Source organism: Girardinichthys multiradiatus, chromosome 12, assembly GCF_021462225.1.
Source record: "Girardinichthys multiradiatus isolate DD_20200921_A chromosome 12, DD_fGirMul_XY1, whole genome shotgun sequence".
In the NCBI taxonomy this organism is placed as follows: domain Eukaryota; kingdom Metazoa; phylum Chordata; class Actinopteri; order Cyprinodontiformes; family Goodeidae; genus Girardinichthys; species Girardinichthys multiradiatus.
This window is the reverse complement of record NC_061805.1, coordinates 5,296,426-5,314,811: the sequence shown is the minus strand read 5'-3', so window position 1 is coordinate 5,314,811 and position 18,386 is coordinate 5,296,426. Positions and strand designations below refer to the sequence as shown.

At 38.6% G+C, this 18,386-nt stretch overlaps 1 protein-coding gene across 3 annotated transcripts in view; it reads right to left on the bottom strand.

Moving 5' to 3' along the window:
• Nucleotides 1–2,700: 2,700 nt before the first annotated feature.
• The window catches only part of pias2 (protein inhibitor of activated STAT, 2), a 59,723-nt gene continuing 44,037 nt past the window's right edge, over nt 2,701–18,386 (bottom strand). For 2 of the 3 annotated variants that reach the window (XM_047381352.1, XM_047381351.1), the window contains exons 10-14: nt 12,639–12,772; nt 9,728–9,917; nt 6,189–6,325; nt 6,045–6,082; nt 2,701–4,396 (exon numbers count right to left, since the gene is read on the bottom strand). In XM_047381352.1, coding sequence (XP_047237308.1) covers nt 4,172–4,396; nt 6,045–6,082; nt 6,189–6,325; nt 9,728–9,917; nt 12,639–12,772 — 724 coding nt within the window. In that variant the 3' untranslated portion in view covers nt 2,701–4,171. Of the gene's footprint in view, nt 4,397–5,255; nt 5,348–6,044; nt 6,083–6,188; nt 6,326–9,727; nt 9,918–12,638; nt 12,773–18,386 lie in introns of those variants that run through there. The other variant, XM_047381354.1, reaches the window with a different exon arrangement.

Below are 18,386 nucleotides of genomic sequence, written 5' to 3'. Positions count from 1 at the left end.
AAGCTGGCTGTAGGGACAATAAAGCAATAAATGTAAACTTTTGGCCATGGTATAGATGCCACAAGGGAGCTTGGCTGATTTACAACACCTGACGGAAAAAGGGAAGGCACAGTCAGTAAGCTTTGAAGTCAACAGTATAAAGATGTACCTGGAACTTGAAATGACAGAGACATCTGGGTAAAGACAGCCATACTTTGCTGAAAATCTGCAATCTCTCTCCGTATGTAATTTTCTTTCTTGTGTTATTTTGTATATTCATTTTGCATTAGAAATCATTTGACTTACTATCTTCCAAATTAAACTTGCATTAATCTTAATTTCCTGCTCTTCATCTGTTCATCTTTCTCACGACATCCGGACTGGGAGAGGTTGAGGCCGCAAGAATATCAGTGATAGCATTATTTTACCTCAACAGAATGTATTCCATTTTTAATGTCTTCATTATCACAGAAAAATACAGTGGAAGGCAGTAAGTTTGTTTCTTCCCTTTCACAAATTGAATTTATTGTTCATAGTGTTACTTCATCATTGCGTGGTGCATTAGACAATGTAGCCCCCTTTAAAAAGAAGATAATTATTCATAGGAGGCTTGCTCCATGGTTTTTTTCAGAACTGCATACTTTAAAGCAGAATGTTAAAAAGATTTAGAGAAAGTGGCGCTCTACACACCTAGAGGACTCCTACCTAATATGGAAAATATTCTACTGTATAAAAAGACACTTCACTAAGCTAGAACACCTTAATTCTCATCATTATTAGAAGAGAATAAGAATAATCCTAGGTTTCTTTTTAGGACAGTCACTAAATTGAGTCATAGCTCTGTTGAGCCATCCATCCCCTTAGCTCTCAACAGGAAAGACTTTATGGGACTCTTTTTAATTATAATATTTAATTTATTGAAAATAGAATCATTGGCACACTCCCAAACATGATTACTTCATCCTCCCAGTAAGTGAGACAGCATTGGTGGTAACTGTAGAACCTGATCTGTGTTTGGACTGTTCTGATACAGTGGAGCTTTCTGAATTATCAAAAATATTAGCTTCATCTAAACCTTCTACTTGTATGTTAGACCCAAAACCAAACAAATTATTTAAGGAAGTGTTCCATTAGATTACCAGCCCCATTTCTGATATGATTAATCTATCCTTAGTAAATGGATATGTACAACAGGCTTTTAGGGTAGCAGTAATAAAACATTTTCTTAAGAAACCTTTGCTTACACAAGATAACTTAATAAATTACAGACCTATATCCAATCTTCCATTCTTATCTCTAATTTTTGAGAAAATAGCAATGATCTGTTTGAAGAGTTTCAGTCAGGTTTCAGAGCTCATCATAGCACTGAAACAGCTCTGCTGAAAGTCACTAATGATATTCTTATGGCCTCATATAATTGACTTGTGTCTGTACTGGTTCGGTTAGTTCTCAGTGCTGCATTTGATAAAGTTGATCATAATATTCTCTTAGAAAGGCTGGAATATGCTGTAGGGATCAGGAGAACAGCGATAGGCTGGTTTAAATCTTACTTGTTTGACAGATTCCAGTTTGTTCATGTAAATGATAAATCATCTTTAAACTCCAGTGTTAATTGTAGAGTACCACAGGGTTCAGTACTTGGGCCAATTCTCTTTACTATATAAATTCTCCCAATAGGTAAAATTATCAGGCAACATGGGATACATTTCCACTGTTATGCTGATGATCCTCAACTTTATTTATTTATAAATCCTGATGAGCCCAACCAGTCAGATAGACTACAAGCATGACTTGAACACATAAAAAGTTAGATGACTTAAATTGTTTACTTCTAAACTCATACAAAACAGAAGTTGTCGTCTTTGGACCAGAGTCTTTGAGAAAGAAACTGCTTAGTCAATCAATTAACGTGGACGTCATTAAGTTGTAAAAAGTAAAAAACCTTATGGTTATTTTTGACCAGGACATGTCATTTGAATCCCACATTAAATGGGTTTCTAGGATTTCCTTCTTTCATCTCCGGAACATTGCCAATATTAGAAATATCTTGTCCAGGAGTGACGCTGAAAAACTAGTCCATGCATTTGTTACTTCAAGGCTGGACTATTGTAATTCTTTACTATCAGGATGTCCACAAATTGCAGTTAAAAGCCTTCAGCTGATTCACAATGTTGCAGCAAGAGTTCTTGCTGCAACATTTCTCATATTTTAGCTTCCCTTCATTGGGTCCCTGTTAAATCCAGAATAGAATTTAAAATTATCCTCCTCACATATAAAGCCCTTAATGATCTAGCTCCATCATACATCTGATTGTCCACTGTTGCATGGACAGGAGGCGTAAATGCTGCAAGTCACTGACTCATTGCAGTGTGCTGGGTTTCCTTAGAAAACCTTTTGACCAATTTGAATAGTAAATTGAATTGCACTGTTTGGTAATTAGGATCAATTGGAATTGTATGTAGTTTGACTATGACTTTAAATCTCTGTGTTTTGATTGAATTAACTTTGTAAAGTGCCTTGAGATGACATGTGTTGTGAATTGGCGCTATACAAATAATCTGAATTGAATTGCAAAAAGTGCACCACGTTTAGGTTCTGTGAAAGTGTATTGATGGCTGTTACCGTTTTTTTTTATGTTCATGAACTGGTAACATTTCAGAGTGGTTTTGTCCTAGTCAGCATGTGGGAAAATTCCACTCATAAAGGGACTGTTTCCACTAATTAAATCTATGAAACATTTTTTTTAATCTTAAAAAACTTTTAAGTTTTCCTTTTAAAATGATTATTAAAAAAATACAAACTGTTCCACAAGAAAACAGATAAACAGAGGAACAAAGACAAATGAGACACAAATCATTGTTTAGGATAGCTACACAATTTTGATAAATAAAATGAAGTACTTTTAAGTCTGGTTACATTGTCATAGAGGAATGTGGCTCAGTGATTAAGTAATTTTATGTATTTTCTCTCAAGGTCAGATTAAACAATTGCTGAAAGTAGGAAAAACAATTCTGATAAATTTTTTCTTGGTCATGGCTCCAGTTTTTAGCAGTTCTGTCTCTTTCTGATTTTCCTGCTTTAACAAACATTTTGTTGGCAGTTTTTAAAGTAAATAAAACACTTAAAAAGGAGTAGCAAACAATGAGAAACTAATTTTGATATGTTCATTCATCCAGACCTGTGTAACAAAATTACCTCATACAAGGGCTTTACAGTAAGTAGACTTTGAGTACACACATTTGTTGTGCAAAAAAACCTTCTAGAGAATTATATGCATAATTCACCCTTGGCATCTTTTTTAACTCTTAGTGGGGCTGGTTAAATGGACCAAAATATCTTGTCCGTCTGTGAATGAAATATTCTTACATGCAGCTCTTTCAGTAACAATTTCCAGTTAACTAAACACATTTAGATATAGATAATACATTGCCACTGATCTGAAACAACTGTGATGCCTTGTAATTTTCAAAGCAAATACCACATCATTTTGTTCCTATGAATAACACACTACCTCAGGAAAGTAAAAAAGACTCATCTTTTTTATTCACACATTATCAATGTTTGTAGCCAAGACGAGTTAGTTTTAGTTGTCCTGATACACCACAAATTACTGATCATCTCTCATCTACTCCCTTCATGCCAATATTGTGTGTTATTAAAGGGTTTCTCTCATTTTGAGCCTCTTGTATCTTCCTGCAAGTATATTTGTGTCATTGGAACTGCATGTTATCCAACCATTATCCTCAGCAAACCTACCCAATGTTCGTTCAGCACAAAACATTGATTTTTTACTTATTTTTCTCATCCAGGCTTCTTTAAGTCCACTCCCCCTTAGCTTTTTCTAGCCGGTCTATGATGAGTATTTTTTCCAAATGATTAGAGCTTTTTCATTCTCAGGATACCTCTCCACTAAGTACTGCTCAGATGGAATTTTTGTACACTTTCCTTGAATAATATAACAACTTAAAAAGTTTCAAATAACTTACAAAACCGTGTTGTAATCTGACTTTATAAAATGTAACTTGAGTTTTTGCTCTCTTTCTATTTAATCAATCCAAGAAAAATAGCTCTAGAGAATGCCAAAAAGTTCAACAGAGCTTAGAAATCTGAACACTATTTACCATGACATCTAAATTTAGACTACTATTGAAAGCCTTTAAAATAGGCATTAAAAGGTGTAGAGGAATGTGGTTCAGTCCAGTGAAATAATATCCGACAGGCTACTTCCAGTCACTTCTCTAGTGCAACCTCCCCCTCCTGTGATGACTCTTGTATCATGGATGGAGGTGGCAGCGTGGCCACTGGCATTATAGTTGCTGCTTGAGGTAGAGGAGACCAAAGCAGAGCTAGTGCTGGGTGCCACAGTGCTGTGCATGCTGCCTGACAGGTTTTCCAAATACATTTGGGGTCTGAAGTGCTGAGAAGGAAGAAAGAACTGCTTTAAAATCACTGCCTACTAACAGAGTTGCATTGCTCTACATCTTAAAATCTTAATATTGCTTTGAGCTGTTTATATGAAAATATTTTAAGGCTCTTTTAAAATCACATCTGTTAGATCACATGTTGAAATTTGCCCAGATATTTCATGAATATCACAAAAATGCAACTTGGGTGGATCTGTTCCTATAATCTGCTTATGTGGGTGTCATAATTATCATTCAGATGACCTAATAGCTCTTTATTCCTCTTGATAAAAAAAATATAAAAATCAGAAGAAAAGTTAGAATTTGTATTTTCTTTCAAACTGGTAGTTGTAAGTAGAGCTTAAAAATGTCAAAAAGATGAAACAGGAGCAGGACACAAAACAGAGTAGCAGAATATTACAACTGTATTTAGACAGGCTGTTCATCAGCTCATTAAAAGTTTATAACCATTAGCCTTAAATAGCCAAAATATGCACATAATTTTGGCTTTACTGTCACTTTCCTTTAGGCATTCAAGAACCTCAGTTGTAAGGTAAAAGCTTTCTGTCCATTGAAGCCGGCAGGATTTTTGATCTGCAAAAGTAAGGCCTCTTGCAACTTTCAATCTCTATGATGTCGGAACAGAATAGGATGGTCATTTAAAATTGTGAATCTGTAAAAGACAAAGTTTTATTTTTTCAGATGAGAAAAAAATGTATCTGGGTGGTCATGATAACCTCCAACGTTACTGACATGGGGAGTGAGCCCACTGGAACCCCATCATGATCTGGGAGATGCTCCTGCAATGGACCAATTGAGCTTTAGGATGTGCAAACTGCAGTTGGCTAAATGGAAATGTTGCAGCAGCCAAACCTGTTGACTATGGGTCGTCGTCGGTGTGGTGATGACCAGGTCTTTCAACAGGAGAACGCTGCAGTTCACGCCTGTCTCACAAAGGACTTTTCCTGGGAAATAACATCCTTATTTTGGACCATCCTGCATATTCACCTGAAGTAAATTCCAATTAAAACACTAAGGGTTGGATGACGAGGAAGGATTGTAGAAACAGATTCAGTCAGATTCACACTGTGGATGCCCTTCACAAAGCTATTATCACCTCATGGATCAACATTTCCCACCAGCTGACAGGTAATAAAGCTCGTCTAGAAAAGTTTAAAGTGAGCATTAAGATTAGTGATCATTACTGAACCCTTTTTCAACAATTTTAGTTCAGTTTTGATGATTTTTTTAAGGATATGGTTTTTATTTTTTGATCTGCAGATAAACGTTATTTAGTTGTTTCATTGTTTTTAATAAATTGCCTGCGGTATTTGTTTTGTCTTTCGTCCCTGTTTCATTTTGCATTTTAAAGATCCACTTACAACCTGGTTAGGATTCAGATGTGCGAAAAGCTAGCTCCAACTTCTTTCTGGTCTTAGGATTTTGATCAGGAGTGCTTTAGTAATTTTACACCAACATCAATTCGCCTGTTAGTCTGTTATGCTGCTCAGCTGACTCTGTGGCAGTTTGGAACTCGTGTAACATCTCTTTCATTCACCTTCAAATAACTGATTTAAGCTTTGTTTTCCACACATTAGGTTCAAGGGAAAATGGTCAAATGTTTAACAGAGACTATCTGAACAAGAAAAACACGGAGCCTACCTGAGGTTCTGTTGGAATTAAAGAAAACAAATCCAGGCCTATAAGTAAGAAACAGCAAAACAAATATTAGTAATACTACTTAGGCATTATGCAAATTTTTATTTATCTGTCAGTTGGAAATATGGAAACATCTAACCAACTCACGTTGCATTTCTGTAGGAATAGAAGCCAGGGTAGATGGGTGAAAAGGAACTGCATACTCAGCAAGTGCTGAGGTAAGGTATGACTGCTCCAGGTCCGTAACATTCGGCATACGCACAGAAGGCTGGTATGTCAACACACTGATAGAAAACAACAAACTGGTCACAATTCAAGATCACAATCAACACATCACATATCTTGTGTTAATATATTCTTAAAGCTGTGGATTCAAGATTTCAGCTTTCAATGAAAACAGTTCAAGAATAGCGAGATGAAGAACTGTTTGAGAAGGAGACAACTATGGTTTAAAGACAATAGAATAAAAATATCTTTATTATTCCACAGTGGGGAAATTTCAGGTGTATCAGCAGCAAAGTGAAAGGCAAATAGAACCATGCAGTTACACACAACGTTAAACACTATAGATAATAAAACAAAAATTAAGAATAAAACTGTACAGTAAGGGAAAAAATTGAGGTAGGATCTTCGATAATGTTCCTTCTGTGCACCTAGGATGCAGCAGTCTGTTACTAAAGAAGCTCTCAAGTTCTGCAAGTTCTCCATGCGTAGGGTGGGTGACATTGTCCAGCAGTGATGTTATTTTTGCCAGAGTTCTTCTGGTTCGCAGCACCTGCACTGGGTCGAGGGGGCATCCTAGGACAGAGCTGGCGTTCCTAATGAAATGATCCCGCTGTTTCCTCTCAGCTGTAGATAAGGTGCTGCTCCAACAAACTACACCACAGAAGATGACTGATGCTACAAAAAGATTATCAGGAGCACCTTGCACTCAAAACTCTTTCAGCCTCCTTAGAAGGTACAGTCTGCTCTGACCCTTCCTGTAAGGAACATCAGTGTTGTAACTCCAGTCCAATTACTTGTTCAGGTGAAGACCCGGGTAATTATAAGATCCACTATCTTACCATCAGTTCCATGGATGTTGACCAGTGTCAGTGTGGTGGATCTGCTATTCTATAAGTCTATTCTCTGACCTACAGGGAGCCAGTGTAGGGATTTTAGAACCGGGGTGATGTTCTCCACTTTCTTAGTTCTAGTGAGGACGTGGGCAGCAGCGTTCTGGATCAACTGCAGCTGTCTGATTGACTTTTTAGGCAGACCTGTGAAGACACCGTTCCAGTAATCAATTCTACTAAAGATGAACGCATGAATTAGTTTTTCAAGGTCCTGCTGAGACATTAGTCCTTTAATCCTGGAGATGTTCTTTAGGTGATAGAAGGCTGATCTAGTTACTACCTTTATGTGCCTCTGAAGGTCCAGGTCTGAGTCCATCACTACACCCAGGTTTGGAGCCTGACTGGTGGTTTCTAGCTGTATTAACTGAAGCTGTGTGCTAACTTTTAAACGCTCTTCCTTTGGTCCAAAAAAATTATTACTTCAGTTTTGTTTTGATTCAGCTGAAGAAAATGTAGGCCCATCCATGCATTGATTTCTTCTAAGCATATACCCAGCGCTTGAATGGGTTCATGGTCACCTGGTGACATCTTAACATATAGCTGTGTGTCATAATTATGATAACTTATGTTGTTGTTTATTAAAATCTGAGTTAGGGGGAGCATGTAGATATTGAATAGGAGGGTCCCGACTACACGTGCTCTGCTGGAGGACTGCTATGGGGAGCTACCCTGGGTGGAAAAGGGGCAAATGTCGGCTTAAGTTTTTCTAGTTGATCCATGTTGTTTAGTATTAGTTCCAATTCTTTGCACATTCCATGTGATAAATCGTATTGTATTCATATCACTAACCAACTTTAAGGTCTAAACTAAGTTTTTATAAATTCATCACCAAATATCTTTGTTTGACTGAAAGAGAATGACAAAGAAACAATGGCGACAATAACAGAAAATTAAGAACATGACAGACTAACCAACAGTAAAAAAAAAAAAAAGTTGTTACAAATTCAGAAAATTGAAAAATTATGTTGCTAGATAATATTTTTATGCCTTTAAATGACTGGCTTTGAAAGAATTTTATTTTCTTTCAGAGGGAGGCAGATAGAGTACAAGACAAAAGAACTCCTGAGTTAAAATAAAAATTCAGGTACCAACCTGATGAGGCACTTCTGAAAACTTAAAAAACATTGTATTGGAGGAAAACATTTGCAATAGTTACTCCAAATCCAAATAGGTAGGCAGTGTTGGTAGTCCTGAGGTGTGAATGGCTGGTTTTCAAACCCACAGAAGAAGCTGTTGATGTCGGCAACCAGTCTGGGGGTGATCCCAAATGCCTTGACGGGCTCTTGTTGCAAGTAATGACATTCAAGATTCTCCAAACAGGAGCAGGGATGCTAGCTGAATAGCTCCTTTAAACGTCTTGCTGTAGTTTCTCTTGGCTGCCTTGATCTCCTTGGTCAGTTTGTGACTTGCCTGCTTATACAGGATCTGGTCCCCACTGCTGTAAGCCTTTTCTTTGGTCCAACGCTGCTTCCTCAGATTTGAAGTGGATTTTTGTTGTTGTATATGCAAATGGTCTCGATCCAAACGGACATATGCTCAGAAATTGTCTGCGGCAGATCCACAGACATTAGCCAGGTAGATTTTGAGCAAAGCTGTGTAGCGTCCCCATTACCAAAGCTTGACAAGCGTGCTCACCTAATCTGTGTCTCTGAAAAATCCCATGAAGTGTTTTTCCATCGAAAGAATTCTCATTCTTGAACGGGTTCATTCCGTGGTGCTTGCGAACTTTGATTTGTTGTTGAGAACCAATGCGTGTTTACACCAGTTCTGGGAACCAAGCATGAGTAATTACCAGTGGGTGTTAGACAACGCAGGGTAAAAGCGTGGTAGCAAGTCAGTGAAGCTTGTTGAGCAGAGTGCATTGTTCCTTCTAATGCAAAAAGAGAGCATCCATGAACTACAGTTAATACAGCAAAGGAGATGATGACTCCGTGTAAGAATGGTATGTACAATGTCTTCATTTGCATATGTTCAGCATCCGCGAGTGCAACAAAACGGACTAACTATACATTGCCTGTTTAGTGTGTTGTTACAAACACTGTTTATATGGTACGTTCTTTGTCTTCGGACGTTTCCACTGCTTCCAGAGCTTCCAGTAATTCGCTTCACCCCCGTGTCTTCCCATCGTCTACTCAAATTGCTCCTCATCTTTTGTATTTGACAGCTTTGTTTACATAAAAAAGCATTTGCAAAAATATTAGGATTATTTAGATAACTAAATGTGTGCATAACAGCTCATTTATATGTAGGCAAATTGCATCAGCAAAGAATGCCTGGTGAAGCAATTTTTGGAGAAATTCTGCCTTTGCGTCTAGTTTTAGAATTAGAAGCACATTTACTTCTTTTAGCATTTAATTTAGCACACACTAATAGCTTTGTGCTTCTAACTCTAAAGCTTTTTTTAAACAAAGGGCTAATATTTTGCTTTTGTATACTTTAGTATCCCAATATTCGTATAAGTTTTAAACTATGTTTCAAATAAAAAGAGAATAAGAATTTAGAAACAGCATTGTTCATGACAAATCAAGTTATGTTTATTTTAAAAAACAAACAGCACAAAATTCCACTTACCCCTTTGGATGCATTTCCTCATTCTTGGAGATGTAAATGCACTGCTTCTTAGCTGGAGGGATTGTGTTTGTTTCTTCATCATCAGAAGAGGAGGAGCTTTCTAGCGTCAAATCAATTACATCTGTTTTCTTGGTGAAGCTGGGTTCCACAGAATGGGATACCACTAATGTCTGATGTAAAGGAGTTGTGGCTGAAAGATAAAACTGTAATGATTAAGCTTGTTCTATCAACACCATAAACAACATTTTATAGATCCCTTCACCTCATAATTCCTTAATCTGTAAACACAGAGTCACAAACATATATATATATATATATATATATATATATATATATATATACACACACACACTACTCAAAAAAATAAAAGGAACACTTAGACAACACAATATAACTCCAAGTAAGTCAAACTTCTGTGAAATCAAACTGTCCACTTAGGAAGCAACACTGATTGACAATAAATTTCACATGTTGTTGTCCAAATGGAATAGACAACAGGGGGAAATCTTTGGTGATTAGCAAGACACACTCAATAAAGGAGTGGTTCTGCAGGTGGGGACCACAGAGCACTTCTCAGTACCTATGCTTTCTGGCTGATGTTTTGGTCACTTTTGAATGTTGGTGGTGCTTTCACACTCGTGGTAGCATGAGACGGACTCTACAACCCACACAAGTGGCTCAGGTAGTGCAGCTCATCCAGGATAGCACATCAATGTGAGCTGTGGCAAGAAGGTTTGCTGTGTCTGTCAGCGTAGTGTCCAGAGCCTGGAGGTGCTACCAGGAGACAGGCCAGTACACCAGGAGACGTGGAGGAGGCCGTAGAAGGGCAACGACCCAGCAGCAGGACCGCTACCTCCGCCTTTGTACAAGGAGGAACAGGAGGAGCACTGCCAGAGCCCTGCAAAATGTCCTCCAGTAGGCCACAAATGTGCATGTGTCTGCACAAACTGTTAGAAACCGACTCCATGAGGATGGTATGAGGGCCCGATGTCCACAAATGGGGGTTGTGCTCACAGCCCCAACACCGTGCAGGACGCTTGGCATTTGCCAGAGAACACCAGGATTGGTGCCCTGTGGTCTTCACAGATGAAAGCAGGTTAACACTGAGCACATGTGACAGACATGACAGTCTGGAGACAACGTGGACATCGATCTGCTGCCTGCAACATCCTTCAGCATGACCGGTTTGGCAGTGGGTCAGTAATGGTGTGGGGTGGCATTTCTTTGGAGGACCGCATGGCCGTCCATGTGCTCGCCAGAGGTAGCCTGAGGAGACCATCCGCCGTCTCATCAGGAGCATGCCCAGGCGTTGTAGGGAGGTCATACAGGCACGTGGAGGGCACACACAATACTGAGCCTCATTTTGAATTGTTTTAAGGACATTACATCAAAGTTGGATCAGCCTCTAGTGTGTTTTTCCACTTTAGTTTTGTGTGTGACTCCAAATCCAGGCCTCCATTGGTTAATAAATTTGATTTCCATTGATGATTTTTGTGTGATTTTGTTGTCAGCACATTCAACTTTGTACAGAACAATGAGAATATTTAATTCATTCAGATCTAGGATGCGTTATTTGAGTGTTCAATCAATCAGTCACATAAATTCATCCATACATAAATATGCGCATACATCTTCTTAAAGAAGCCCTCCTGTTCTTCACTCATTACATGTATTAACTGCACCCGTTTGAACTCGTTATCTGTATAAAAACACACCTGTCCACACATTCAATCAAACAAACTCCAACCTCTTCACAATGGCCAAGACCAGAGAGCTGTATAAGGAAATCAGGGATAGAATAGTAGACCTGCACAAGGCTGGGATGGGCTACAGGAAAATAGCAAAGCAGCCTGGTGAGAAGGCAACAACTGTTGGCGCAATTATAAGAAAATGGAAGACGAGATGACGGTCATTCTCCCTCGGTCTGGGGCTCCACGCAAGATCTCACCTCGTGGGGCATCAATGATCATGAGGAAGGTGAGGGATCAGCCCAGAACTACACAGCAAGATCTAGTCAATGACCTGAAGAGAGCTGTTAGTGTGCGTAGTGTGTTATTAGTAACACACTACGCCGCCATGGATTAAAATCCTGCAGCGCACGCAAGGTCCCCCTGCTCAAGTCATCGCATGTCCAGGCCCGTCTGAAGTTTGCCATTGACCATCTGGATGATCCAGAGGAGTAATGGGAGAAGGTCATGTGGTCGGATGAGACAAAAATGGTGCTTTTTGGTCTAAACTCCACTTGCTATGTTTGGAGGAAGAAGAAGGATGAGTACAGAAGCATGGAGGTGGAAACATCATTCTTTGGGGATGCTTTTCTGCAAAGGAGACAGGACGACTGCACCGTATAGAGGGGAGGATGGATGGAGCCATGTATCGAGAGATCTTAGCCAACAACCTCCTTCCCGCATTAAGGCACTGAAGGATGGGTCGAGGCTGGGTCTTCCAGCGTGACAACAATCCGAAGCACAGAGCCAGAGCAACTATGGAGTGGCTCTGTAAGAAGCATCTCAAGGTCCTGGAGTGGCCTAGCCAGTCTCCAGATCTGAACCCAATCGAAAATCTTCGGAGGGAGCTGAAAGTCTATATTGCCCAGTGACAGCCCCAAAACCCGAAGGATCTGAAGTAGATCTGTATGGAGGAGTGATCTACAATCCCTGCTGCAGTGTGTGCAAACCTTGTCAAGAAATACATCAAAGAAAGGTTTCTGTACCAAATATTAAGTTTCTTTTTTCTGATGTATCAAATACTTAGGTCATCTAATAAAACGCAAATAAAGTACTTAAAAATCACACAATGTGATTTTCTTGATTGTCTTGATTCCGTCACTCAGTTGAAGAGCACCTACCTCTACATGCTTTGCAAGTGTATATATAATGATGGGCTGGGTAAAAAAATATTATGTACTTACATTCTACTTTTCCAACTGCATGAACAGAGACCTTGGCAGCATCTTTCTTTGGTCTCATTGGGCACCAGGTTCCATCCTCTTGAAACTTGATTTCATCAACATCTGAGGAGTCATTAAGGATCTCCAAGAACAAACTGAGAATGGAGCAAAATGTTGATACAAAACAATTATTAATTTAATGCACTTCCCATTTGGATAGATTTATCTTTTCCTGTAGATCTAAGTCAAGTCAAATGTATTTGTATAGCCCATTTAAACATTAGTTCACCATTAGCTTAAACATTAAAATACAAAAATCTTCAATGTAAAATAATGATATAAACTGTTTCTGTTCATGAATCCAGTGCAAACTTAAGGAATAATGGAAAGGAATTTAAAGTTGGTCATCACCTAATATTATTCGTCAGTCGAAACAAAAAATGATTTATTAGCTAGGAGTCTTTTAAAGGGAGAAAATTCTATATTCACAAATCCAAGTTCTCCATTTGTAAGCCAAATTTCACTGAATTACATTTGTATATAAAACACTACATGTTCTCCATAATGGACAGCAAGAATAAAATAACCTTGAAAACATGTACATTTTAATATTCTTTGATTTTATGTGTTTAAAGGTTTTGAAACCCCTGGCATTTTATTTTCAACTCAATTTGTATTTTTGTATGTTTATTATTCTATTCTTGTCTATGTTCTTTTAGTCAACTTGATGTGTACAATGTCACATGTATACTGTTTTGTTCGAAAAATAAAGATACGGCTTCTTAGGCTTTGGTTGTTTAGCGTTTGGTTTCTTATTACTGCCAACTGCTGGACTGGAGGTGCAGTGCAGTTTTCTTCACAACCTCCCAATACGTAATCAGGCTGATTTAGACAAATGTTCAGTGGCCTGTCTGAGCAATAGAAACAGAAGGTACACAAATTTCCCAGGATCCCTTCTACCTGGGTAAAACAAATCCGGGGCATTAAATCCCAGGGCTTTTGGTGGAAAAGCAGCTTATGTTACTATACATTAGTCAGCTCTAAATATTTGAATTATTACATTTGTTGAAACACTAAATGAGAAGGAGGGGTAGCAACAATCTTTCAGTCAGATTTCTTATTCAATCACAGGCTTATTAACAGCTACAATTATTTTGAATATCTAACCTTAATTTTCCTCAATCAAATCACAAAGCACTAAAACCACTTGTTTATCGTCTTGTATTGTCCATCAGGCTCATACTGCAAAGTTTTAGATCAGTTTTCAGACTTCTTATCTGATTTAGTGTTAAATACAGATAAGGTAAATTATAGTTGGGGATTTTAACATTCATTTTGTAACTGACAATGATAACCTAAACGTAGCCTTTAATGTAATCTTGGATTTCATTGGCTTTGCTCAAAACATCTGCAAACCTACTCACTCTTGTCTTCATATTCTGGAACTTGTGCTGAAATAAAGCACTGAGTGTGAACAAATAACAGTATTTGCTCATAACCCTGTCTTGTCTGACCATTTCTAATAACCTTTGAGTTTAATTTCCACCTGAAAGAAAATTTCACTACTTCAAATATTTATCAGAGAATGCTGTAACAACTTTTAAAAAATTTGTTTTATTTATAATTTTGTCAGTATTACAAACACAGCAGGATGCAGCAACTTAATATTTACCTTTTCACAAATTGATTGTTACAATGTAGCCCCCTTAAAATAGAACATAATTATTCATAGAAGGATCGCTCCCTGGTTCAATTCACAGCTGCATATCTTAAAGCCCAACACTAAGAAATTAGAGCACAAATGGCCCTCAACACATCTAAAGAAGCCCTTCTTAATCTGGAAAAGTCTTTTGTATAAAAAGACCCTTTGTCAAGCTAAAATTGCATATTTTTCATCATTAATAGAAAAGAGCAAGAATAATTCTAGTTTTCTTTTTAGTACAGTTGCCATTCTTACACACAGTTATAGCTGTGTTGAGTCATCCATTTCCCCAGTAGTAATGACTTTATGGGATTCTTTATAAATAAAACTGATTCCATTACAAAAAAAAAAATCATTGCCATCCATTTAAACATGATTACTTTGTCCTCAGTAAGTGAGGCAGGATTGGAGGTAACTGTATAACCTGATGTGTGTTTGGACTGTTCTGACCCAGTTGAGCTTGCTTTTTTGTGGGACTAGAGGCCTTTATGTGTTATTTTTTCAAGGTACACTGAAACAACACTGGTGAAAGTCACTAATGATATTGTCATGGCATACTGGTCCTGTAAGATCGCAGTGCTGAATTTGATACAGTCAATCACAATGTTCTCTTAGAAAGTCTTGGACATGCTGTAGGATCAAGAGAACAGCACTTGGCTGGTTTAAAACTTATCTCTTTGACAGACTCCAGTTTGTAAATATTAAATGTTCTTCGAACTACAAGGTTACTTGCGGAATACCACAGGGTTCACTGCTTGAGTCAAACCTCTTTACTATACATATGCTTCCAAATGCCAAAAATATCAGACAGCATGGGATAAAATTCCACAGTTACTCTGCTATATTTATTAGGTAGACTACAGGCATGTCTTGACTTAAACGTTTCTGTTTATAAATTCAGACATTATCTTTGGACTGGGGTCTTTGATAAAGAAACCTCTTCATCAATTACTTAATCCTGATGGCATTAAATTGGCCTATGGTAATAAAGTAAAGAACATTGATGTTGTTTTTGTCATTTCAATCCCATACTAAACAGATTTCTACGATGTCCTTCTTTTACCTCTGGAATATTGCCAAAGTTAGAAATATCCTGTCCAAAAGTGAAAAAGTAATCCATGCATTTGTTACTTGAATGCTGGACCGTTGTAACTCTTTACGTCAGGACACCCACAGAATGCAGGTAAAAGCCTTTAGCTGATCTAAAATGTTGCAGCAAGAGTTCTGATGAAAAAGAGAGAGATCATACAGGTCCTTCTCAAAAAATTAGCATATTGTGATAAAGTTCATTATTTTCCATAATGTCATGATGAAAATTTAACATTCATATATTTTAGATTCATTGCACACTAACTGAAATATTTCAGGTCTTTTATTGTCTTAATACGGATGATTTTGGCATACAGCTCATGAAAACCCAAAATTCCTATCTCACAAAATTAGCATATCATTAAAAGGGTCTCTAAACGAGCTATGAACCTAATCATCTGAATCAACGAGTTAACTCTAAACACCTGCAAAAGATTCCTGAGGCCTTTAAAACTCCCAGCCTGGTTCATCACTCAAAACCCCAATCACGGGTAAGACTGCCGACCTGACTGCTGTCCAGAAGGCCACTATTGACACCCTCAAGCAAGAGGGTAAGACACAGAAAGAAATTTCTGAACGAATAGGCTGTTCCCAGAGTGCTGTATCAAGGCACCTCAGTGGGAAGTCTGTGGGAAGGAAAAAGTGTGGCAGAAAACGCTGCACAATGAGAAGAGGTGACCGGACCCTGAGGAAGATTGTGGAGAAGGGCCGATTCCAGACCTCGGGGGACCTGCGGAACCAGTGGACTGAGTCTGGAGTAGAAACATCCAGAGCCACCGTGCACAGGCTTGTGCAGGAAATGGGCTACAGGTGCCGCATTCCCCAGTCCTGGGCTACAGAGAAGCAGCACTGGACTGTTGCTCAGTGTTCCAAAGTACTTTTTTCGGATGAAAGCAAATTCTGCATGTCATTCGGAAATCAAGGTGCCAGAGTCTGGAGGAAGACTGGGGAGAAGGAAATGCCAAAATGCCAGAAGTCCAGTGTCAAGTACCCACAGTCAGTGATGGTCTGGGGTGCCGTGTCAGCTGCAGGGTTTAAATCTTTTAGTTATCAGGCTTGTCTCTTGTGAAACCAGCTTCCAGTTTTAGTCAGTGAGGCAGAGATGTCTACTTTTAAGATCAGGCTTAAAACTTTCCTTTTGATAAATGTATTGCTAGAGTGGATAAGGATATCGTAGGCCACCTATGTTGTTATGCTGCTATGGACTTAGGCTGCTGGAGGACAAAATTACCACTGTCCCTCACTCTGCCACATTCTGCTACTACTCTCCAATTTTGCATCATTTGCTGATTTTTCTATTCACAGAACACTTGGCCTGGTGTTGCTTAGCTATGACACCTTCCCGGAGGGAGGCATGGACTAAGCTACTGGTGCCGCACAATTTAATATTCTCTTTTTATAGATATTACACCTCGCCATGTCTTTCTGTGTTTAATCCTGTCTCTCTCCTAGACATAGCTATTGGCTGAGCTTTTATTCCAACTAACTGTATGTGCTCTCTTTCATCCTATAGATTTAAAACTGGCTCAAAGTGCACCTACCCAGCTGTTTTTGTCTCATAGATGGAGGCACTGAAGGAGTTACTACAGCCATTAACTATTTACTTTTCTTTAACATAGAAAGTACTGATGGATCAGTGCTTCTGTCTTTTTTCTTTTTTTTCATATGCTCTGGCTTCTCACACCCCCAGTTGTTCGTGGCAGATGACCGCTCAGGTTCTGCTGTAGGTTTCTTCCTGTTAAAAGGAAGTTTTCCTTTCCGCTGTTGCTACATGAACACTCAGTATGAGGGATTTCTGCAAAGTCAACGACACAGTGGAAGCAAAAGTCCACTGTCGCTACATGCTCATCCAGGAGAAGCAAATGCTGCAAGACAATGACTCATTGCAATATGCTGGGTTTCTGTTAGATAAATGTACATACATTATTCAGTTTTCATTCTACATTACTCATTTACTATCTAGATGTGCTGTTTATATTACTGATTGAGAATGGTTGTTATCTCCTTATGTGCATAGAGGAATATGATGTTGCAACATGAGCACAGGATGTGAGAACAGTCTGTTTTCACATAAAGATAAACTCCCTCAGCATTTGAAACCTCATGTAACTAGGGCGTTCCTTTTCTAATTAAAGCATGAAGAGCGGAGACTGTCTTCAGAGTGTGTTTGGAGGATTGTAACTGAGACAGTCTCCGGGACACTCTCCTTGCAAGTTAAAACAAACTAACTTCTCTGTGTCTTTCTTTGTACAGATGTTGTAATGAGTGTTGGGGTTTAAACCTCACATTTAAATGGTCCTTCGAGAGCCGGATTCCAAGATACCTGACGATCCCAGCGGGTGAGAGAGATCCAGGTAAAACTCCGTGGCCACGGTAAAAAGACCTTTTCCGGGACTGGTTCTCCCTGACAAGCTGGAATCCAAGGGTTGACGGAACTCCAAAGACGCAGAGAAGTGTGAGTAAATCTTATGATTAAAAGAGGGATGAATGACAAAATAATAAAATAGTAAAACCCTGACAATTCTAGACACTATCAGGTACAAGAGAAGAATACAGTTAAATTCCGCAGGAGGGTAGACTCCCTTAGTTGAAATAGACTAATTAAATTCTACGTTAAGGACGGCGGAGTCCTCTGTTAGGAAACTAAGAAGAATACAGTTAAATTCCGCAGGAGGGTAGACTCCCTTAGTTGAAATAGACTAATTAAATTCTACGTTAAGGACGGCGGAGTCCTCTGTTAAGAAACTAATAAAAGGAGCGAGTGAGTGTGAGAGTGGAAAAATAGCCACCACTAGGTGACTGTTTTTCATATAAATTAAACAAGGAACAAATGGTGAGCCGTTGCGGATGCATGTAGGCAAGAAAATTCCACCTTAACGGGTTGAAGTGAATTTTACCGCAACAGGTTAGTTGATCACCATCTTGTTTAAAAGGTATTTCCAGTATTTAGAACACACCAGGTGTTAAAACTATACTGG